Source organism: Neopsephotus bourkii, unplaced genomic scaffold (genome assembly GCF_033783945.1).
Source record: "Neopsephotus bourkii isolate Nb327-2 ecotype Australia unplaced genomic scaffold, CSIRO-AGI_Nbou_v1 NB_1589, whole genome shotgun sequence".
NCBI lineage: Eukaryota > Metazoa > Chordata > Aves > Psittaciformes > Psittacidae > Neopsephotus > Neopsephotus bourkii.
The window spans coordinates 369,684-393,543 of NW_026902065.1; the positions used below are offsets into that span (position 1 = coordinate 369,684).

General features: G+C 41.0%; 1 protein-coding gene across 1 annotated transcript in view; it reads left to right on the top strand.

The window, feature by feature from the left end:
- Positions 1-23,860, top strand: part of MYH9 (myosin heavy chain 9) — a 54,118-nt gene that overhangs the window by 20,482 nt on the left and 9,776 nt on the right. The window contains exons 5-27 of the mRNA XM_061371764.1: positions 440-532; positions 1,220-1,283; positions 1,800-1,898; positions 2,773-2,916; positions 5,715-5,810; positions 6,879-6,997; positions 8,026-8,178; positions 9,975-10,148; positions 10,866-11,039; positions 11,610-11,724; positions 14,091-14,284; positions 14,600-14,721; positions 15,098-15,167; positions 16,160-16,320; positions 17,069-17,177; positions 18,212-18,343; positions 18,971-19,177; positions 19,675-19,812; positions 20,300-20,423; positions 21,279-21,450; positions 22,011-22,223; positions 22,666-22,810; positions 23,318-23,524. Of these exons, the coding sequence (XP_061227748.1) occupies positions 440-532; positions 1,220-1,283; positions 1,800-1,898; positions 2,773-2,916; positions 5,715-5,810; positions 6,879-6,997; positions 8,026-8,178; positions 9,975-10,148; positions 10,866-11,039; positions 11,610-11,724; positions 14,091-14,284; positions 14,600-14,721; positions 15,098-15,167; positions 16,160-16,320; positions 17,069-17,177; positions 18,212-18,343; positions 18,971-19,177; positions 19,675-19,812; positions 20,300-20,423; positions 21,279-21,450; positions 22,011-22,223; positions 22,666-22,810; positions 23,318-23,524 (3,225 nt within the window). The remainder of the gene's footprint in view (positions 1-439; positions 533-1,219; positions 1,284-1,799; positions 1,899-2,772; positions 2,917-5,714; positions 5,811-6,878; positions 6,998-8,025; positions 8,179-9,974; positions 10,149-10,865; positions 11,040-11,609; positions 11,725-14,090; positions 14,285-14,599; positions 14,722-15,097; positions 15,168-16,159; positions 16,321-17,068; positions 17,178-18,211; positions 18,344-18,970; positions 19,178-19,674; positions 19,813-20,299; positions 20,424-21,278; positions 21,451-22,010; positions 22,224-22,665; positions 22,811-23,317; positions 23,525-23,860) is intronic.

The window sequence follows — 23,860 nt, forward strand, 5'->3', positions numbered from 1 at the left end:
TAGCTGAGTTCAGGATTCTCTTGCAGTAGCAAGGCAGGATTTTCCTCGTTCTTCAAGCCTAGATGGCAAGACACTCCTGGGATGATGGTCTTGGATGGTATCGCTGTACCACTTGGATGTTACAGTGTTTCACTTTGATCCTGGGAAGTCTGTGGGATTTTATTGCCAAGTGGTTTTGAAGGGTTTCTTGTTAGCACAAAGTAAGCACTGGAATGCCCTTGTGTTGAGGAAGAAAATAAGGCATGTTTGTGAATGTTTCTATTTTACCCAGATAACTACTGAGTCTTATTTGAAGGTTTAAGGGATCATCTTCTAATGTTTAATATAGCTTCTCTGCAGCAGATGCCAAGCTAGTGTGAATTGAAACTTCAGTGCTGGTTTGACCCAAGGTAGTGTAGTGAACTGCTACCTACTTTATTAATTTCTGACTTCCCTCTAGGGAGAACTGGAGAGACAGTTGCTCCAGGCTAATCCCATCCTGGAGGCCTTTGGAAATGCCAAGACAGTAAAGAACGACAACTCGTCAAGATTTGTGAGTATTACTATCCCAGTATTCTCCACTTTCCAGAGGGAAGAATTGGTTTGCTTTTGGGTGAACTGCTGTCAGGGATAGGACAACTGCCTATGAGTGATTTCCTTCCTATTAATCTGGGAAGTGAATTTCATTTATTGAATTATCCAGAGTAGACCTTATACATTTCTGGAATGAAGGAACCAGACGCTCGGCCAGGATCATCTATGCTGATTTTTATTGTAAGTTTATTCCAGTCAGTTTTATCCTGGAAAACAAATGCTGGTTCTTACTTTTTTTCTTTTTTTTGGGTCTGGAGAGCAGTGGGCAGCCTCTGAGAGGCAGATGAGTGAGCTAGAGCTGGTACCTAATGAAAACGGTTGAAGCTAACATTGAGGGAGGTAAAAGTATCTAGACCATATAGCACATGAAACTGAAGGGACCCTGGTTACACTGAAGCATAATGAATTAGAACTGTAGGGTGTCTGAACGTCAGGTATGTCTGAAAGTGTTTGGTGTCTTGTTTGTTAAACTGCTTTTGCGATTGTCAGGCATTGCCTATTGGCTGATCCGATGTTTTGCTGAAAACCTGCCTGACCAGTTCTGAATTTCTTCTCCTGGGTTAAGAAGAGAAGGTTTACTTTTGCTGTTTTCTGCTGTTACCAGATAGAATTAATACTAATTTTAATATTATTATCTTCCTCTTAGGGCAAGTTCATCAGAATCAACTTTGATGTCAACGGTTACATTGTTGGAGCCAATATTGAGACCTGTATCCTTTCTGCAACCTCTTAAAAGGGGAAGTTAAAGGCTGTAGAGGTGGCAGTAATGGTACCTAGCAATCTCTTCACAGCTGGCTTTCTGTAGTCAGGTCGGGAAAGTTGTTGGAAGCACTTAAATTTATGCTAGCAAGATTACTGTTGTAGTCTCTTGTTTCTTTGTGACCTTTTCCACCATTCTAATCTTAGGAAGTTGAAATGGAAGCATAAACTGTGATAAGATTAATAGCTTTTATTAAGCCATTCTTACTTCTGTCCAAGGCAAGAAGGGACAAATGACCACTGTTTTTCTGGTTGCTAATCAGTTAAGTCTTTTATCATAGCCATTGTTCAGAGGCTGGCAGAACTGAGACCAGAACCTCAGTAGGTTATTGACTGCTAGTGATTGCTAAATCAATACCCCTGTTAATTGTTATGAGAGGAACAGCAGGTAGTACAAGGCTTTTTTTATCCTGCCATAGAATAGGAAGTGATCTGTATATCCTGACATATGCCTTGACTCTCTGAAGATCTGCTGGAGAAGTCACGTGCAATTCGTCAAGCCAAAGAGGAGAGAACCTTCCACATCTTTTACTACCTGCTGTCTGGGGCAGGGGAACATTTGAAGAGTAAGTATAATTTCATTGTGGCTATGGGGTTCCCTCATCACAATGACAAGTCCAAAACTCCTGTAGGCTAGGATCTGTTCCTTCATAGTTTAGTGGCTCTACCTTTTAGATACTGTCACCCCTCCTCCACTTCTTCCATACACTTGTATATCCCGCTGCCCTCCCCTTGCACTTCCCAGTTCCTGAAAACTTGCTTCTCTGGTTCCTTCCTGCACTTGTCTCCTTGCCAGCAACGACTCTACGCCCTTCCTTATCTAAATCACTGTCCTGTGTTTAGTCTCGTCTTGCATGATGTAAACCTTCTAGTGCAGGAATGGTCCTACTCTGATGTGCGCAGCATTTAACTGAATGGAGCAAAGCTGCCAGTACCTAAGCAGCTTTGGAAGTCTAGGTTCCTAGCACATGTAACTTTAATACCTCAGCCTAGTAATTGGGATCCATGTTGTTCAAGAGATGCAAATTGATTTGGAGGAAGGATAGGTGAGGATTTTTCTTGTATTTGCTACTGTTTAAGAGCTATGTATAAATTTCCACCTGACTTGAAACAAATGAGGTGTCTGAAATGAAAGGCAAATTTACTTTCAAATTAATCCCTGCTTCTTATAGCATTAGGGTGTAATGATGATTGACACTCCTTTGGAGAAGTAGTCCAGAGGAGGAGCTAGAAAGAAAAAAGGCAGAAAATCTTCAGTTTTGTCTAAAATACATTGAACGTTCCACACGCAGTTAAATTGGGCTTGATCCCACATTCAACCAGCAGCTGCTAGCATATGCAAATCAGAAATGTGATCTCAGTGGTAGCTTGTTCTCCATTAAAAAAAGGAAAAATAAAAACCAAATACTATGGTAACTTCTTTCTCAATTCTTTCCTAAGCTGATCTGCTGCTGGAGCCTTACAACAAATACCGCTTCCTTTCCAATGGGCATGTTACGATCCCGGGTCAGCAAGACAAAGACATGTTTCAAGAGACCATGGAGGCAATGAAGATCATGGGCATCCCGGATGAGGAGCAGATAGGTATGAAACCTCTGAAGGGCTTGAAAATGGGAGGAAGCGAAAGAGTGAGCAGATTATATCTTTGGACCTTTTGTATTCTGGGGTTCTTTGTTTGGGGTTTTTCTGTTGGTTTTGTTTTGTCTGATGTCTGTTTCCACACACCACACCAGCTCGCCCCAGTGAACAATGTGCAAGTAATAAACTTAGTGGCTTTGTAGTGACCCACCTCTGGATCTGCCAGCACAGTTTCAGTTTATACAGTTAACATTAGAAGTCAGGCAGCTAATGAAAACATGCTTCTGCTTGCTGTTTTAGTTCGCAGTCTGAGGGCTGTATAACAGTTTAAGAATAGCACATCCAAGATAAAAGAAACCCCTCATTCTCTTGTGCAATGCACAGCTTGTGTGCTCCCCTGTCCCTAAGCAGTGGCTCTAAAGTATCTAATCCAGCCACTGCTGGATTAGTACTTTGAGAATGGCCTGGTCATACTGCTTTTCTTTCCAGCTTAACACTGAACTGCTGATCAGAAATTAATATTATCTGGTTCTGGGAGCACAGTACCATGGCAGTGAAGCTAGAATCAAATGCAGCCAGCATAAAGTGCAGTGATATGTATTCACCAGAGCTCTGTGCCACCTCATTCATGATCCGCTTCACTGGTTGGGAACTAGTGTTCTGCAAAATATATAGTTATATATATATATATACATATATATATATAGAAAGTCTTTTTGAACTAGTACTGGGTTTTTCTCTACACTGAAGCAAGCATTTGTGGTGGTTTGAGGTCACCACCTCCTCTGCTGGAGGCTGCAGCTCTTGTTGCTGTAGGAAATATGTGCCTTTGCCTTAACTATTGCTTTTCACAGTCCAACGTGCTATAAATCCACGCTGTCATTATCTACATTTTAATACACTTCCTGGTACCTTGAATCATCTGAGACTGAAACTGCTGTATGGAGGTGAAGAGAAATTTGCCAAGACCAAATGAAAGAATTGGCAGACTTAATTTATTGTCAGGATGTCCTGCTATGCTCTGTTTTTTTGAGTTGGGTTTTTAATGTATGCTCTAGGGCATGTTTTTGCTGTCACATAGGTGATCTATTGGTTCCAGCCACTGCAGAAAAGATAACTTCCGTGTTTTGCACTTGATGTTCAAAGTGTAAAGTTCTCTGATGTTCTTTATAGGCTTAGAAGAATAATATGTACAGTAGCTGGCTGGATGGTAGGCTTACTTAGTTTTGATGTGAAGTCTAAGCACTAACTATCCTCGTTTAAGAGTCAATGTCAAATTAAGTGCCAGGACTTCAGATTCAGCCGTCAAACCAGTGACTTTCATAACATGCCACTAGCAACTTACATTTTTCTTTTCTGTGAGTCCTGAGGTAGCATATATGGAGCCTTTGTTTGCTCTGCTGTCAAAGGGGTATTCGTTTAGAGCAAATGTTTCTGTAACAGGGTCCTGATTTAACTCCAGATGGCAACTAAGCACCACACAGCCACTCACTCCCTCCTGGTGGGGGAGAGAATCAGAAGAATAAAAGTGAAAAACCTCCTGGCTTGAGATGAAGACAATAAATAAAGCAAAAGCTGTGCACACAAGGAATTTGGTCACTATTGCCCGTGGGCAGGCAGGTGTTCAGTCGTCTCCAGGACAGCAGGGCTTCATCACACATAACAGTCACTTCGGAAAACAAATGCCATCACTCCAAACATCTCCCTTCCTACTTCACCCATATTTATATGCTGAGTATGAAGCCATGGAATATCCCTTTGCTCAGTTGGTGTCAGCTGTCCCTTCTGTGTCCCTCCCAGCTGCTTGTGCACCCCCAACCTACTCACTGTTGGAGTGTTGTGAGAAGCAGAAAAGGCCTGGACTCTTATGTGAGCGCTACTCAGCAGTTGACTAAAACATCTCGCTGTATTCCCAGTGTATTCCCAACACTGTTTTCAGCACAAATCCCAAACATGGCCCCATAGTAGCTACTGTGAAGAAAATTAACTATCTCAGCCAAAACCAGCACAAACAGGTAGAAATTAGGGGTTGAAAAAACATCTATGGTACAAGATCCCCTTTGCAAGTGACTGGCAGTTTGCTTTGCTCAAAGCAACTAAAAGCTGTTATGCAATAGGTTTTGATTAATACGTGGTGAAAACTGAATTGATGCTATGGTATTGAAAAATGCCTTTCCTCTCCTAGCATCTGATGATGCTTTTGTAACATGTACCATTTGAAGACTATGAATATATCATTAGCAATAGGTGGGGTGATTCATCAGGGAATTAGTAATAGTTACGGTACAGTCACTTCTGCCCACATCCTGCTGCTCTTCATATGTTCTAATGTATGTCTGTATGGACTATGGACCTTGGTTAGGGAGATGAAAGCGATACAGGGTTCAAAGAGTAAAATCCTCCTCCTCTTAACTGATTATACTCTTAGCTGTCTCTTTCCTGTGTTTAACAGTAGTCATTGAGGAAAATTGAGTATTGAATTCATTGAGTGAATTTGGAGCCTTATCAGAGAATAAATGTTTTATCAAAAAATTTAGATGTTGGAAGACGGCATATTATGCTCAATCTTGTCTCTCACTTTGCTATAGTGATGTTGAAAATAGCTGTGTAGTCTTGCATAGGGTAGATAGGGTGTGTCCTGTGTCCTGCATGAGAGTCATATAAGGTAATTCCTCTGATGCTTTTACCCAGAACAAGCTTTGGGATGTTGAGAAGGGCCTCTTAATCATGCCAGGAAAAACGAGTGGGTCATATCAGGGCTTTTGGTAATGTCTTCCACTAAGCTATTATTATTATTTTAAAAGGTCTGCTGAAGGTTATCTCTGGTGTTCTTCAACTTGGCAACATAGTCTTTAAGAAGGAGCGTAATACAGACCAAGCCTCCATGCCAGACAACACAGGTAACCAATCTCTTCTCCATCCACAAAGAAAAATGCAGAAACCCCCCTACAGGAAGTTATTGCAAGTAAGAGAATGTATTGCAGTATGTAGGGAATGCTGGAGTCCTGCTTCTCTCTGAATTATTTGTTAAAGGAGCTGCCATGCTCCTTCACACGAGTGCACACTGTTTTGCCAGGCGTGTGTTTGCAGCCACCCATGGGCAATAATGTGGCACTGTTCTTGTGAAAGAGCTAGGCAGGAAGTACTTGTGATGACCAGATGAAAAGGATTACTTTATTGGAATATGTAGTGTGCGTGTGTGTGTGTGTGTGTTTAGCCAATCTAGGAGTAATTGCTCCTACAAACCTATATTATCAGACTTTAAGGAATGTTCTTTGCTGACTTGGTAGTTAGACTTGTAGCTGTAAGAGTAAAAGGGATAGTTTTGTGGTGGGTGTAAAGTATGTGTACATATTTTAATTGCACTGTCTATTGTTTCATGTGTAAATAGTACCATGTTTCACATAATAGAAGGAAGACTTAACTCTTACACCTTCATTATAGACATACTGCAGAAATATAAGAGGCTGCTAATATACCCTTTTTTATATTTTTGGCTATCATTGTGGAAAATATGCTCTAAGTGGCATTTTGGGGAGGAGAGTAAACCGGTTTGGTTTTGGACCTTGAATATGAAATACACAGTTGCCTCAAAGACTAATCAGTACATGAAGACAGAACTGCTAGCTTAAGAAATCTATTACTTGGCATAGCTTATAAATTGATTACAGGCTATGAACTTTGTAAAGCTTCTGTGTTATGACTTAATGGTATGAGAGTATCATTTCAAATTTACTCTCGTGGCTTCAGGAGAAACTCAACCTGTAGTATAGGTTGCAAGGGTTTGGGTTTTTTTGAAGATACCTTTTTTTTCTGTCCCATCAGCCTGTTCTTCATGTAACTTTTTTTGGGGTGGAGGGTGTTTAAAAGCTGTTGGGAAGGCAGTTGCAGGGATGTTTTTCTCTTGCTTTCTGTGAGAAAAAGGAAAGAATATTCATCTTTTTGTTGTTTCCTTTGACCATCTTTAGCTGCTCAGAAAGTGTCTCACCTTTTGGGTATCAATGTGACGGATTTCACTAGAGGTATCCTGACTCCTCGCATCAAAGTTGGGCGAGATTATGTCCAGAAAGCTCAGACCAAAGAGCAGGTATGCATGCTCTAAAAGTGAACGTGTACTTTAGTCTTTAATCTTGCCACTACAAAGCTAACAAGTATATTACAGGTTTCTGTAGCTTTTAATAACCATCTTTATGACCGCAATGTATGGCTACCACACTTGAATAATGTAGCAAACATATTGTTTCTAGTATTTGCTCACTTTATTTGTATGAAGATAGAAATCTGGCTGTCCCAAGGGAGTGTTCCTTCAGTGCTGTATGCAAAGGTGACATTTTCAAATTGCTGTAATACAGAAAGCACCACTTCTGTATTGTACATTCTGTATGGCACTTCTGAGTAGGTCAGCTACCAGGGTGGAAGAATTTGCTGCTCACCCTTCAAATTGACTGTAAGTTTTGTAACACTCTTAAATCAGGTTGTGCTAAAAATGAAACCTGACCTGGGAGCTAGTGGCTTCCAGAACGGAGGAAAGCCCCTGTGTTTACTCACTGCATGGCTTCTTTATGAGCATACTCTTATTCCCAATGTAAATAAATGTGTCCACATAACATGGAAGGGGTTAGGAAGAGCACAAAGTCTGGAAATAATCACAGACTGCTTTTCCATGCTGCTTTTCAATTTTGGTACTTAATTTCTTACTACAGAAAGGGTATTGGCGTGAGAGGGAGGGATTTGGCTTCAGAAATCCCAAGTTACAAAAGAATTTAAATGCTTTTCTTTGGGCCTATTAAACATGCTGTGTTACTATAGCTTTTGGAGGTGAATGGTCATAAGTTTTCTTTCTTGAATGCCAGGCATTGGTTTCTCCAACAGGCAGGGTCCTGAAATTTGGCTTTTGCACACTAAGTAAGACAAATTCTTCGCTCTTCTTTATGGGTTGTCAGTGTGCCATCAGCTTTACATTGGGAATAACATCTGAAGTTAAGCTTTTTCAGTGAGTTTGATGGAGAGAAAATATCGGCCTACTGCTGGGCCATTAGGTGCCAAAACAGTGTAACTTGCGCCTTTCTTTGGATATATAGTATAACTCCTGATTTTTGACTTTTTTCTGTTTAGGCTGACTTTGCCATTGAAGCGCTGGCTAAAGCCACTTATGAACGTATGTTCCGGTGGCTGGTTATGCGGATCAACAAGGCATTGGATAAAACCAAGCGCCAGGGTGCATCCTTCATTGGAATCCTTGACATTGCTGGCTTTGAGATCTTCGAGGTAAGGAGATGTCAGGTGCTTGTACTTGGTACAGTTTACCATTGGAGCAAAGACTGCTGAAGGAAATGACTTTAAAACTGGAAGAGTTTGGTTTTGGATACGGTATATATTCCAATTCTGTTCCTAGAAATCTCTGCAAAGTGAACTGTCAGATAAGTTAATAAGTGCTCATTCTATAGTATTTTATGTATTCTGCAAAAAACATTACCTCATTACTGTGTATTCTGGTGTTTACATCCTTTTTGGTATGTGTATTAGAAGTACTTTAATTTCACAGTTCCAGGTGTTCTCGATTCTTTATAGCTCACAGCTTAAAAGTTTGCTAACCTACAGAAGAAGTCCTTTAAAATGTCATCACTGGATCATCACTGAACTTAAAATTTTATGTCATATTAGTCTGTCCTAAAACATGTAAGGGGTGACCCACTGAAACCTGTTGCCGTCATTAAAAATTGTTAGAAATGGTTTCTTCTTCCTGCTGATGAGTTTTGGGAAAGGCAAAGGCAGGGTATATACCAAATCAGATCCAGCATAAATTCTGACCTATATATGCTCCTTTCTGCAAAGAAGCCTGAAAATCGAGGATCAGAGTGTGGTTTCACATACAGCAAAATGGGTTTAACAGCAACTCCCTGATCCAGAAAAGGAGTGAACTTGCTCCTTCTCTCCTGTTCCGCTCCTGGCTGCAACCACTTGTACTAATCGCCTCTTTACCTCTGTGAAAAATGCTTCTTAGGGTGTTTTATAGTTGAATCAGTCTGCAAAGGGGACTCTGAGCATAAAAACTGATGCAAGATAAATATAGGTGAGGAAGAGCTGAAGGGAAAGTTGAAGGAGAGATGGAAAAGAGGGGAAGTGGGAGCTCCCCCTATAGGTGGCAGTGAACTGTTAGGAAAATCATGTCTATGAAACACCTCAGAATGTGCCTTTGCATTACACTTAGTCTGAAGCAACAACAAGCTGCCATCAGAAAAGAACTGTCCTGTCATTATCGCAGCTAGGCAGCTCCTATCAACCTGTTACACTGGATCTAGCTCATGTGCAGCTGCAAAATGAATTGGACCAATTTAAAAAAGAAAACCAACTTTTCTATGCCTTAGTTTTCAAATTCATTGATAACTTTATTCTTTTCATTCCCCCTCTGATCATGGTTGGTTTCATAGTTGCTGGATCTCATGAAAAGGAGGGGAATGGAAATACATTTATAGGAATTACTGAAACATGAAAGAAGTGGACCACTCTCTTTAGCAGCTGCATTATATTTAGTGTGATCTGACATGAAGATGCGCTGTCATTTAGTAACCTTGTCCTTACAGTTTGAAGAAATTTGAAGATAAAAAATTCCCCTCATTTTCCTTCATCTGATTTTACATATGAGGATTAAAAAGGGACTTTCCAGTCCACATGCTTTTAGGAATTTCTCTTCAGGCTTCTGCTGCTTCCTCTTCCTATGAAGAGGGCTTGCCAGCTCTGAGTTTGTGAGAAAACCGGAGTCTTTTCTGTTCCCAAGTGAAGTAGCTGCAGTGATTCTTCTGCTGTTTGTAACAAAACATTCTTTGCAAAGTCTGAGGAACAGAGCTCATGAACTTCCCTAGGGATTGCAGCAGTGATGCAGGAGCACATGACTGGAAAGGCAGTTCATAAGCAAATGGGTTTATTGACATTGGGCTGTCCACCCCACAGAGAACGCTAGCTTAAGTTCCTGAACTATAGGTGTGATTTTTCCTGCTAAGAGAATAGTAGGTGTGTCTTCAAAAGCAACTGTTCAAACATCTTTCTACCTTTTTCTTCATCAGCTGAACTCCTTTGAGCAGTTGTGCATTAACTACACCAATGAAAAGTTGCAGCAGCTCTTTAACCACACCATGTTCATTCTGGAGCAAGAGGAGTACCAGAGGGAGGGCATAGAGTGGAATTTCATTGACTTTGGCCTGGATCTGCAGCCCTGCATTGACCTCATAGAGAAGCCGGTAAGCTTGTTGTTCTGCCATCAAGCAGCAGGAAATGGCTGCACTGATTTTGCCATTGAGGACATAACCTCTACCTGTAGACTGGAAACTAGCTTTCTAGCTTTTGTAATCCTCTACTGATATTGTGGTGTGCTTAGAAGTGGAAGTGAACAGATTCCTCTTTGCCTTGAAGTGTGTCACCAATAAATCTGTTAGTATCAGTTCTGTAGGTAATATGGGATGAAAATATATTTAGTGAGCCAATTTTCCTCTCGCAAAATCGTCTTCATTTGTGTACATCTTTCTTACTTAACTATAAGTGTGATGGGAAGCTGTGACTATCTCTTGCTTTCGTTCTGCCCTAATGAAACTCGGAAAACTATGAATTTCATAATAGATGTAAGTACTAGTTTGGGAAATGTTCTTTGACAGTCTTCTGCATTAGACACCTTAATATCTGGCGAACAGTGTGATACTGTTCCTTCTATTAAAAAGGTTTTTTTCCATGTAAACCAGCCTAGACAAATGTCGTGGAAGCGACATTCTCATAAAATGTGCAAAATTTAGATGAGGATTTTGAAGAATTATTAACAGTTTATTAGTGTAGAGCTGGTACCAAACAACAGTTGAATGTAATGGGGGCTTAGGTATCATTTTATTTCCTCTAGTCATCTAAATGTAATTAATCATTGGAATAGTCATGTATTTAATAATGTTTTGATGTTTCCCTTCTTTAAGGCTGGGCCTCCTGGTATCCTGGCCCTGCTGGATGAAGAGTGCTGGTTCCCAAAAGCAACAGACAAAAGCTTTGTGGAAAAAGTTGTACAAGAACAAGGCACCCACCCCAAATTTCAGAAGCCAAAACAGTTGAAAGACAAAGCTGACTTCTGTATCATACATTATGCTGGCAAGGTAAAGAATTCAGAGCTAAAATGTGAACATCTAAATGTCTGCTATATTTCCTAATGCATAACCACCACTTAGGAATGGCTGCTTACCAAAACATCTGCCTAGGGGAAACCAGTGGAAGATTTAACAAAGTTGTTCCATTTGTTGTGGACCTTAAAGTGCCATAGGGGGCTTGTCTGCAAGTTATATGTGAATAGTTGATAATGTCAAACTGACACCAGTTTAAATTTGCTCTCTGTGGCTTGGTGAGATTGGCAGTACTTTTCAGAAGCCTTGCATCAGACTTCATCACCAAAAATGATGATGCAGTTTGCTTCTTGTGTCACACTCTGGGTGGAGCAAACTAGCATTGCAAATCTCTTTACTGACAAAACAGAACATGCAGCTGTTTGTTAGGGTTTGAAATTTGTAGGTATGCTTGCTTGGATAGCAAATCCAAGAATGATCAGGTGATCTGTTGTCGATTGTGCAACCTCAGTGCTACTTTTATAGACTTTGCAGGACCTCAGCGCATCTTGAGCTGCAGAAAATCCCCCCCACCCCCCAGTTTCTTGACATATTTATCTTCTCCAGGTGGATTATAAAGCAGATGAATGGCTGATGAAGAACATGGATCCACTGAATGATAACATTGCTACTCTTCTCCACCAGTCATCGGATAAGTTTGTGTCTGAGCTGTGGAAAGATGGTATGTAATTAAACTTAATCTTGTTGGGGTTTTTCTCTTGTTTTATGTGGGAGAGTTTGTTTGATCATCAAAAGTCTGTGATGATCTGTGTTGCTTTTTTCCTGAAGACTAAGCCACCAAGATGAGCATCATCTGGAACATCCTTTGCTTAGATCATGGTATCTCATTAAAGGTTCTCTGCATCAACTTATGCTAGCTTGCTGCATATATAGCAATTATTTCTCGAAACCAAGAATGCCAGGATAAAATATGAATATACCATTATGTCCCAGCAGCTTGCGTAGTTGCAACAGTCAAATGCAAGATCTGAGATTGAATCTATGTTTTCAGTCCTGCAGCTAGTGTATTCTTTCCGCAGTGCTGTTCAGTATTTTACTTTTATCTTCTCTGAGTTTATCTGCTTTTGAGTCTTACTGTTGCTGTCACTTTCTGTGGTAGGTTTTCTTTGACGTCTCTGTCTGTTGCAGAGATGCAGAACGTTCAGAGAGCCTATTTCTATCAACACTTTCCTATTCTTCATCTAGAACCAGGTGACTGAGAAACCCAGCTGTTATGTCATGTGTAATGCATCCTAGAGCCATGCAAGAAATGCTTCCGTTAACTTCTCTTTGTCCCTCTGTCATACCTGCTTGTCTTTCATGTTCATTTCCTCCGCTTTGTGCTAGTAGTTCCTCACAGACTTTAAAACAAAGGTAAAACTCACGTTGCAAGTGGATACAAATAAAATATGGACATGCTCAGGTGCTGAAGGTTGCTCTAACAGCTAAAAGCAAATCCCTGTCAGCTGTTTGAATGCAGAGCTAGGAAGGCTGTATTTCTTGCAAGATTTGGAAGGATGATTTCTGTGACTAGGTTTAAACTGAAATCCAGTTTAACATTATTCTAGTATTGGGATTTGACTTCGGCTGCTGATAGTTTAAACTATCAGCAAACTTTGTTTGGCAAAGGAACTTGTACTGCATGAAAAATGGCTGTCAGCAAGTTGTGCCTAACAAGGCCTTTGCTTTATGCGGCTCCTTTTGGACTTGAAATGTCAGCTGAACCACAGCTTATAAGTTCTCATTTATTGTTCTTACCTGAATCTTCTGTTGCAAGTGGCTGCCCTCTTTGCTATCTTGATGTAGACTGCAGGGCTCAAGATTTTTAAGAGGATTGTTCCAGCTGTAATCTGGGACACTCTTCTGTGGATTTCCCTATGATGTCACCTAGTAACATAACCTTTTTCTGGTAGGACAACCTTCACCCTATTCTAACAGGTACTCTAGAACTGAGCAGTTCTAAACTGATACATGATTCTATGATATTAGCTATAAATCAGAGCATCCTTTCTTCCTTCTTCTTTTGTAGGGGTTTCTCTTAGCAGTTTGTTTTTTTTTTAATCAGAAGCCAGTTGAGCACAAGTTGATATATTTTCTGAAGTGAGGATTGGGAGCCTGAGTTTAGGCATCAGCCAACCACTAAAGATAAAGTGAAGCAGTAGCTTGAAAACCCTTAATAAAGATGACTGGGAGTGTGAAAACTTGCAGTGCTGCAGTTGGCTTTGGTTGGTTGGGTGTATCTTTACCTCCATGTAGAAGAGCAATGTGAAAAAGTAATGATTTAGTTTCTTCTTGCCCCTGCTACTCTCAGATTTAATTGGCTTCTATTGAAAAGATCTGTGGAGTCCAACCATCAAGGTGATAGCTTCATCAGTGATTGGATGTCACTGTGGCATAGTGGAGAAACTGTTGGGGCAGGGAGTTCTGACTTTCTCCTAGTGATATTGTATATGTCTCTGTCATAGAATACTTGTACTCCGAAAATAACTCATACAGTGGTATCTTGAGGTTTGGTTTGTGTCTTGCCTTTTACTGTGTTTGCTCAGTTTACAAGTAGACTTGCTTCTTCTGATCACCGGTCATGGCAGCTCTGCCTGTAATGCAAGAGTGAAGCTGGGCTTTTTATCTAACTGTGGCCTCTTCTGGGTCAGAGTTAACTAGCTGTAGACTCTAGTTAACAGACTCTGCTGGGCCAACAGCTAGAACTCTTGGTTTGTTATTTTTCATTGTAACCTGAGCAAGAAGAAGCATTTGAAACTCACTCCTAGATTGCTCTTCCAGAGCTGCCATCCAGAGCATCAGTAGAATATCTCTGGGAGTAAGTTTGACTCCATCATACTTCCTGTAGTGAGCTGTTGCTTTTTTTTTTCCTTCCTGCTCCTATCCCTGCACAAATCTGTACAGGAGTCAACATCTGTGTAGAGATGAAGCAAAAAGGATCCTGCAGTTCCTGTCATTCTTCCTGTTCTACCCAGATGTTCGATGTGTGTTCCAAAGCTTTTTTTGTTTGTGGCAGGATTTTAATGCTCCCTCTTGTGCTCTCTTTAGTTGACCGTATTGTTGGGCTGGACCAGGTAGCTGGTATGTCAGATACAGCACTGCCAGGGGCCTTTAAAACCAGGAAGGGTATGTTCCGAACAGTGGGACAGCTCTATAAGGAACAACTGGCTAAACTGATGGCTACCTTGAGGAACACCAACCCTAACTTCGTCCGCTGTATTATCCCCAACCATGAGAAAAAGGTAAAAACAGTTTCAACAGTAACTTCCTGGGGTGTGTAGCTGGGTTTGCTGTCTTTTGTCAGGTTTTCAAAAACAGTTAGAAAAAGTCTTGTTTCCTCAAAATCTCTCTTTAAGGTCATCTTAAATAACTGTATACTTCCCAGAATCTTGGAGACTGATCTTTTGGTTCTGTTTAAGCTGGCATAAAAGCTTTCAAATACTTCTAACTGGAAAAGGGAGAACTGGCTGCTTTACAAAAACCGAGGAGGAGGCAAGGGATAAACCCCTTTTGTACAAGCTTCGTGGTATTAATAAAATATGCCTTTTCATCACCAGGCTGGAAAACTAGATCCCCACTTGGTCCTTGACCAGCTTCGCTGTAATGGAGTGCTGGAGGGAATCCGTATTTGTCGTCAAGGTTTCCCCAACAGAGTTGTGTTCCAGGAATTCAGGCAAAGGTAAGGCCTAGGAAAGAATCTGAAGCAGTCTTTACCTTTGAAAATTGCAAAAATTGAAGTATTTTATTGCGGCAGGATTGCCACTCTTTTTAAAAGCAACACATCTGACCATTGGTGTATTTCCTGGCACAAAGCGTTCCAAAACCACCTTTGACCCTCTAGTAAGCATGTAGTTAAGGTGAGCACAGAGGGAGCCCATCCAAGACTGCTGCTTTGTACTCTGTTGTCTAGAGATACATTATTTTTTTTTCTTCTAATAAAACTGTAAATTGTCAAATTCAAAGTGGCATAGGAATGTTTTACTGCTTTTTAGGTTTTGTTTGTTGTTGTTTTCAGATATACTTGTGTGACTAGTCTAATGCTTTCTCCTTCTCAGATATGAAATCCTAACTCCAAATGCAATTCCAAAAGGATTCATGGATGGAAAGCAAGCTTGCGTGCTGATGGTAAGACACCCCAGAAACTCTACTTGAATATATTTTGGGGTGCGGTTTGGAAATCTGAGCTGTGCATGTTAAAAATGCATCTTATAGTCGCAGACCAAAATTCTGAAGTTAAACATTTGGTCTGAGGGTGCAAAAACCTTTCTCTTGGCTTCACAGATGGATGCTTTTGGCTAGCATGGAATTCAGTAGTCCTAGGCAAAGAGGATCTTTCCACAGATGCATACACTTTGAGTTGCCAGCAGTATTCATGGAATCAAAATGTGCAGAAGCATTAATGTTATCTGTAGCACATGGTTAAAGTATGAGCTTCAACAAACTTTTGGTAATGGTCTGCTGATGACAAATGCTTTCAGTGAAGGCTCCAGTTAGTTTATTCAGAATTGCCTGCTTCTGAGGGAAAGTTTTGGCTCTGTAGCTTGAAGACTAGGGGAGATTGAATTGAATTTGGCTGTAATTGATCCCCTTTTTTCTGTCTTAAAGGGGTGTACCTTATTGCCCTTACACTAGTTTAAGTGTTGACAGCAAATCCTTTAAAGGATGAGGAAGTCAGTTGGAGTGCCTTTTTCTGATAAAGATTAGGACTGGGAAGAAATAAATAGGAAGGATCAACATGTGTGTTTCCTTCCAGAAAGGAAAGGGCTCTTTGGACTAGGCATATGTTCCTCACAGCATCCTTATAGTTCTGAATACTTGATGTGCTGTTGTATTAAACAGTGCTTTCTGTTGTTTTCTCTCTGGTTACCTCCATTTCATGCTGTGCTTCGCTGAGATCCAACTCCTCTAATTGGGGCAGAACTGTATTGGAAACTAGTAACTTTGGCTGGCCTGAGTGCTTATTGTAGGGTTGGAACTTGATGATCTTAAGGTCCTTTCCAACCCTAACTATTCTATGATTCTATGATATTTTAAAGCCATGAGACAGAAGTATGTTTTGTCATGTTTCATGTGAAGCAGTCTTTGCAGTACATGAATTCTTCCCTCTCTCACTTTAGATCAAAGCATTGGAGCTGGATTCCAACCTCTACCGAATTGGACAGAGTAAAGTGTTCTTCAGAGCTGGAGTCCTTGCTCATCTGGAAGAAGAGAGAGACCTGAAGATCACAGATGTCATTATTGGCTTCCAAGCATGCTGCAGAGGCTACTTGGCGAGAAAGTAAGGATCATATTTTGTAAAGAGCATATATACATGTTTATAAACGTGTACATAAAGTACACATAGAAACATATATATTTCTCCCACTCGATTATGAGTGTTTCTTCAAAAGAATCTGTCTAGAAATTATATTCTTTGTTGACATGATTTATTTCTTGTATATTAGAGATGATGGTGTTTTAGGGCTTTCTGATCTCTGTAATGGTGGACTTCCGGCACCTGCAAGAAACTCCATGTGTTGCTATCCCACATACAACCAGAGCAGTAAAGTTTATTCCTCTCTACAGGAATACTATGCAGCAGGCAAAATTTTTGACAGTGCTGCAAACTGCAAATGTGAAAATGAAAAGGTATTGGTACAGTACTGATCCAGGAGGTGTAGGATTTCTCTTAAGATACTAAGTAGGACTGCAAATGATTCAGTTCTAAAAACAAAAGTAGTGTCTGCCAGATTGGCAGAACACACCTCTGTTTCACATCTCCCTTTTTTGAAGTTAAAATAGTGAGGCTTTTCAGATTAGACATTAGGGAAAAACTTTATTAAATAGGAAATTGGATAAAGGAAAGGATAATTGCTCATAACAGAGCAGAAAAAAAATTGATAGAGCAAGTTCACTGGAAGTCTTGCTCCTTTTTTTTAGGAGGGAGCCTTCTAAAGTAAAAAAGTAGAAGCATCTAAGAAAGGGCTTGATGGAGAGAGTTGCATGCTGCTGTGAGTTCCTTTGTCTGACCTCCGCTTGCTTTGCAGAGCCTTTGCCAAGCGCCAGCAGCAGTTGACAGCCATGAAAGTGCTTCAGAGAAACTGTGCTGCCTATTTGAAGCTGCGGAACTGGCAGTGGTGGAGGTTGTTCACCAAGGTAACATTTTTCCCTTTTCAATTGTGACAGTTTGGTTTCAGTTTCAGCTTCTTGGGTTGAACCAGAGAACCAAAAAAACACTTTTCTGCAGTTGGGCTGGCTTGCAACTACACCTTGATTTATTTAGGCAGAGAATATCATAGCATATTTTATAGCTATGTAGTATATCTGCATAAACCAAATTCAAGACTATATCCACATAATGTTGTGGAAAAGCAGAAGTCATCTTTTGATGCTTTATACTTAAGAAGAGTAAGAGGATCACTTGCTTTGGCAGTATGGCACTTCAAAAAGTCGCTTACTACATGGCTAGTCAGTTTAGCTAGACAAAAACTGATAATACAGGGATGGCTTGCCATCTGTTTCTCCACTGTAAAAGCAAAAGAAAAGCATTGAGGTCTGATCTTGCTGTTAGGCTTGTACATAATCTACCTTTATAAAGACAATGAACACATGAACAGATGGTCTTTTTTCTAAACGTATGGGATTTCTTGCTTTTTAGACATAAGACTTTGCAGCTATATGAGAGTTGAGAGCAGAGTTTAAACTTTTCTCTTTCCTATGAAATGACGTGTAGGGTAACACCACTTGCACCCGTTTATATCTGGACATTGATTTGTTGACCACTACCCTCTGGATGCGACTATCCAGCCAATTCCTCATCCACTGAACAGTCCATCTATTAAATTCATATCTCTCCAATTTAGGGAGAAGGATGTTGTGGGGGATCATGTCAAAGGCCTTAGAGAAGTGCAGATAGGTGACATTGACCCACCTGTGAATTTCCCCACTCTATGGCAACTTTTTTATTCTCCTGCTATTACTACTTAGCTCCTGAAGACCTGGAATTGCCCTAATCCTTTTCTGATGCATCCCATCCTGAAGAAAAAGTTGGGCGGGCAGAAACTGTGTTATTGGCAGGGTATATAACACTTTCTACATAAGTTTTATTCAGTGCTTATCAAGTACAAGAGTGTTTCTTCATGTTTTCCTTGTTCCTTATACATGTCTCATTCCTTTGGTTTCCCTTTCAGGTGAAGCCCCTTCTGCAAGTAAGCAGACAGGAAGAGGAGATGATGGCCAAGGAAGAAGAACTAATAAAAGTCAAGGAGAAGCAGCTGGCTGCAGAAAATAGACTGAGTGAGATGGAGACCTTCCAGGCCCAGGTGAGTTTTCAAATCTTATGTGTAAAAGTTATTCTCCTCTACCTGGCCAACTTCTTGAGAGCACCCCTTGCTTTATTGGTCTGATGGACAAGCTGTAGGATTCCTGGTTGTTGAAATATGTGACTTGGCTGCCATCTTGTTCAATTTCCTTTGCCCTTCTTTCCAGCTTAGTTTCTCTAGCAGGTCATTTTGTGTAGTGACCACTTATTGCCCTTCTATAGCCATTATGTTAAGTCTTCTTTGGCTGGGTATTATAGCAAGCTAGTTGAATTCAATCACTATTACTGGAATCCTTTTCATTTGGAACACAGAAGGTGGCAGCAGGATTGTTGTTCTGGGCTGATAATTATTTGCGTTACTTTTGCAGGGGAAAACTAGACAATCTCCTTTTTTCAAATGGATATGGTCTTGAGAAAATTATTAAGGCTGATATAATACGTGGTTGCAGTGTGCTCCTTTGTAAAGGAAAACAAACGAACTGTGTTTTGATATTTAGGTTTTGATTAGCAGCAGGAGACTGCTGCAACGATTAAGACTAACTGTGGAACACAGGAGCGCATAACACAGATTGCTAAGTGCTTTGGTAAATTGGAGCTTGTCTCATTTCTGGCTTTGTGTCTAATGTAGCTAATGGCAGAGAAGATGCAGCTGCAGGAACAGTTGCAAGCAGAAACTGAACTCTGTGCTGAAGCTGAGGAGATAAGAGCCCGCCTGACAGCCAAGAAACAAGAACTGGAGGAGATATGTCATGACCTGGAAGCAAGAGTGGAGGAAGAGGAAGAACGGTGTCAACATCTGCAGGCTGAAAAGAAGAAAATGCAACAGAATATCCAGGTAATGCCTTAGGAATACTGACTCTTGTCAGTAAAGAGTATAGTAAGGGTCAGAGCTGTTCTGTTCTCTCAGCTTGGAGGGAAGCAGGTGAGAGAGAATAAAAAATAAAGCATAGAAAAATCTACCTGTGGAATAGAACGTAGTGATTCTGGTCCTGAGGCTGAGGCATTCAGCCAGTCACCTGGAATGAGCTTTTCCATTCTTGAAGATGGTGGCCGCTTGTCAAATAGACAAGTAAGCTTAAGCAAGGTGTTTTAGAATGGTGCATTCTTCTTTGCAAAATGGTATTGTTTGTTCTGCTAGAAAAGTTGGTTTTTAGGACAGGGTATGTTGCATCAAGCCACAACAGATGTTAATTCTGGAAAGTACCTTGAGGTACCTTAATACCTAGGGGAAGGGTAAAGAAAACTTCTAAGTTCTAGGATTGCTACTGTGCTATTACATAGGTTGATAAATAGCACTGACAGATGCCTTGCTTTTCTGTGGGTGTTGTGAAGGAACTGGAGGAACAGCTTGAAGAAGAGGAAAGTGCAAGGCAGAAGTTGCAGCTGGAAAAAGTGACCACAGAGGCCAAATTGAAGAAACTGGAAGAAGATGTGATGGTTCTGGAAGATCAGAATCTCAAATTGGCTAAGGTAAGATTCCTGCAGCTTCTTACACAGGCTGAAGACGCGTGGGTGTTTCTTCTGAAGCTACCCACCAAAGGCTGACCTTTCTTACATTGTGGGGAAACAAATGATTTCAGTCATGTCTATGACAACTGTGACCTGAAATTAACTGCCTGCCTGTATTTTTTACATGTCAGTAGGGTATGATATTTAAATAGCCTTGACTGAATAATGATCTGCTAACAAAAGTTTTCTGATACATCATTATGCCAAACAATATCAAGTTATTCCATGATTAGACTTCCCTTTCAGATTTGAAAAGGCTACAAATACAAATCTTTAAGTAGCCATTGATTTGAATACTATCTGTAGTCCTGAAAGGATTTCTTTTGTTCCAAGTTCCTTACAGGAGCAGTAGGCACTCATGACACTGACCTATTTAAGCACAGTCAGTTGTGGAAAAATGTCCTGTAATTCCAGCAACTGCTTTGATACTGCCTTCTCTATTCTGCAGGAAAAGAAACTATTGGAAGACAGGATGTCTGAATTTACAACAAACCTGACAGAGGAAGAGGAGAAGTCTAAGAGCTTAGCCAAACTCAAGAATAAACATGAGGCCATGATCACAGACCTTGAAGGTGATTTTGGTTTTGTTCAGGGCTTTTTTGTGTGTGGGTGTTTTTTGTTTGTTTGTTTTAAGGCAGATTCTGCACAGAACTTGCCTGTTTACTTCTTAATTTTAGGTGGTTTCTTGTTAAAATTTGTTGAACTTGATTTTGATTTCTGGAGTTTTAGTCCTCCCCAGGTTCTGAGGGGTTAAAAGTTACTCTATCGTGTGTATGCTATTGATTGGTTTGGTGGAGCTGTTCGGTGACTGGATGAAGGTTATGTGCCTAGTCAGCTGAGCCCTTGATCTAAATAAAAATCCTCTCTAAAGCAGCAGGCCAATGGAGAAGAGAGGCTGGTTCTCTTTCTTTTCCTGCTGTGGAAGTGTAACCACGTTTCTACTTCCAGCAGCAGCATCAATCTGTCAGGGTTAGTGCTGTTTCTGATATCCTGTTTGCACGAGCTTTTCAGAGTCGAAGCTAGAGGTACTTCATCTGGAGACTGCCCAGGTTAACACAGCAGGAGCCAGCCTGCTTAGTTTCTGTAAAGGGAGAGCAGACCCTGTGGTCAGTGTCACTTAATGAGTGCTTATGCCTGTGTGGTGTGGATGTTCGGAGAGACTAGCATTGCCCTGGCATTGTTTAGTATAGAAAAAGAGGGCAAGAGGGTTTGGCTGTAAGACGAGGGGAAGGGAAGTCATGCAGGTATGTTTTGAGGGCAGAATATGGGGGCAGTTGCATGTGTAGGCATGCACTCTAGCTATAGTCGGGAAAGTTGTATTATTAGGAAAGAAATTATTGATTAAATAGCTTTATTTTCTCTGCTCATACAACATTTCTTTGGGTATGTATCGTCTGTATAACTTAATGTGTCCCCACCTTCTTCAGAACGTCTGCGACGTGAGGAAAAGCAAAGGCAAGAATTGGAAAAGACTCGTCGAAAGCTTGAAGGGGACTCCAGTGATCTGCATGACCAGATTGCTGAGCTGCAGGCTCAGATTGCAGAACTCAAAATGCAGCTGGCCAAGAAAGAAGAGGAGCTGCAGGCAGCCTTAGCTAGGTGAGAGCCTGATCTGCAGGGTTCAGGGTGCACCAAGTTGGGAAGTATTTCTTGTCTTGTCTCCCTTTGGAATAGGGACTACATAGAATCTGTGGTAGTTGCATTTCAGCCTGTGGACTGTCAGGATCCATGTTTTCAGCATCAGAGTTCTTTGGCTGCTGCTCACTGCCACATTCTCTGTGCAGAGCATGGCTATGAATTTAATATTTCATTGGAGCTGTAAGATTTTAGAGGGGGTTAAAGTAGTGACAACAGACTCTCTCACTGGTAGTTGCTATATTCATCTGTTCAGTAAAGTGTCCAGTTTCCAGTGCAAAACAGTGCTTTCCCTTCTGCTTTCTTCTGTTCTCTCTCTGTGTCCCCTTCTTTAAGGTGGTGATTGTGCTGTCTCAGATATTGGGAAATAGAATCTGTAGTGACACATGCATCGAAGTTTGAATGTAATATTGTAGAGCTGGCCTGTGGCAGCTTTCTTTATTTATTATTCTTGATAGGCTAGTTGATTTTAATTTACCTACTGTTTAAATCTGGCTCTGATCAGAACACTATGTTGAACACAGGGTGGAAGAAGAGGCAGCTCAGAAGAACATGGCCCTGAAAAAGATCAGGGAACTTGAATCCCAGATCACTGAGCTGCAGGAAGATCTGGAGTCAGAGAGAGCATTCAGGAACAAAGCTGAAAAACAGAAGCGGGATCTGGGAGAAGAGCTGGAAGCATTGAAAACAGAGCTAGAAGACACTCTAGATTCTACAGCTGCTCAGCAAGAGCTCAGGTAACTCCACGATGTAGCTGTTGTCTTTATTTTTGACTATTTTAATAAATGCTGGAGCATCCAGTCTGTTACCAAAGCAAGTCTTTACCTTTATTGGAGTAGTCTGGTTAGCAGCCTCAGTGGCCATAGAAGGAGGTAGTGTGCAAGCTGTACTCAAAGCTGCATTTACCTCACCTGATGTAAGAATGTTAATTTGCTCCATAACTACAGTGTTAGTGATAGACCTGAAGCATTCATTCTTTCAGGCTATTACTGCTTAGGCTGAAAGTAATGCTGCCAGCTTCTGCTTAGGAACAGTGCATTGCTAAGCTCTAACTTTGAAAAGTGTCTTTGTAGCTTGTAGGGCTAAACAGACGTTGGCATTTTTCTGCATTAGACATGCTTTTGGTGGATATACACTTCTGTTTGATTTCCTCACTAATGGAATTTGTGAATTTTGTAGGTCAAAGAGAGAACAAGAAGTAACGGTTTTGAAGAAGACCCTTGAAGATGAGGCAAAGACACATGAGGCTCAAATCCAAGAGATGAGGCAGAAACATTCACAAGCTATTGAAGAGCTGGCAGAGCAGTTAGAACAAACCAAACGGGTATGTGGAATAGAAAACACGAGGCCAAAGCAGTCAATTTCCCTGAAAGGACAGCTGCTCTATGACCATGTCTTAAAGCTGCAGAAGAACATAAAGTGTTTGTGATACTAGGCATCTGATACATCTGCTCTTCTTCCCTTGGTAGATTATTTTTCACTATGAAGCTGTTTTGAATAGTTGCATTCATTCTTTGTTCCAATCAGGCATGTTATACTGCTTAACCAAGATGTTCTTTTCCCAGCTTGCGCTTGTTGACTTTCACAGCCTTAATTTGGAACCTGATAATGGAAAACTATCTCCTGTGTTGTCTTCTCTGCTGGTAGATTGTCTCCTGCATATCAGGGACAGGCTGCTTAATCTGTTTTTTCTGAGTAAGAGCCTACAACTTAGCTGCTGAACATGAAACATTAGTTTGCTTGTTGCGGGGGGAGAGGAAAAAGTAGTTGGTGGAAGGATCCTGCCATATCTGAAGTCTGAGAGGTTTCGCTGTGTTTTTTCCCTCTCCAGGTGAAAGCAAATCTGGAAAAAGCAAAACAGGCTCTGGAAAGTGAGAGGACTGAACTGGCCAATGAGGTGAAGGCCCTTCTGCAGGGCAAAGGGGATGCTGAGCACAAGCGGAAAAAAGTAGATGCTCAGCTCCAAGAACTCCAGGTGAAATTCACGGAAGGTGAAAGAGTGAAGACTGAACTGGTTGAGAGGGTTAACAAATTGCAGGTGAGTGGCATGGGTTTTCTGTAGCTTCTGATAGAGCCCAGGGTTAGACTGAAAGCACTGTAGGGTTGTGCCTCCCCACACCTAGTTCAAAAAAATCTTGTTCCTGCTGAGGATAAAGTTCCTACAAAAAGCAAATCCATAGTTTGCTTCCTGGGGCTATGCAAGCTATTTAACTCATTGCCAGGGCAGGACTTTTGGCTTGATGTTGCTTACCAGCTCTGAGAAGCTGAAGTAACTAGTTGCCATTTGAGTTTTGTACGCCTTAAAGTATCAGCATGCTCATTCCCTTGAGCATGCAGTGGTTTGTACAGTACAGTTTGCAGTTGTGCAAACATT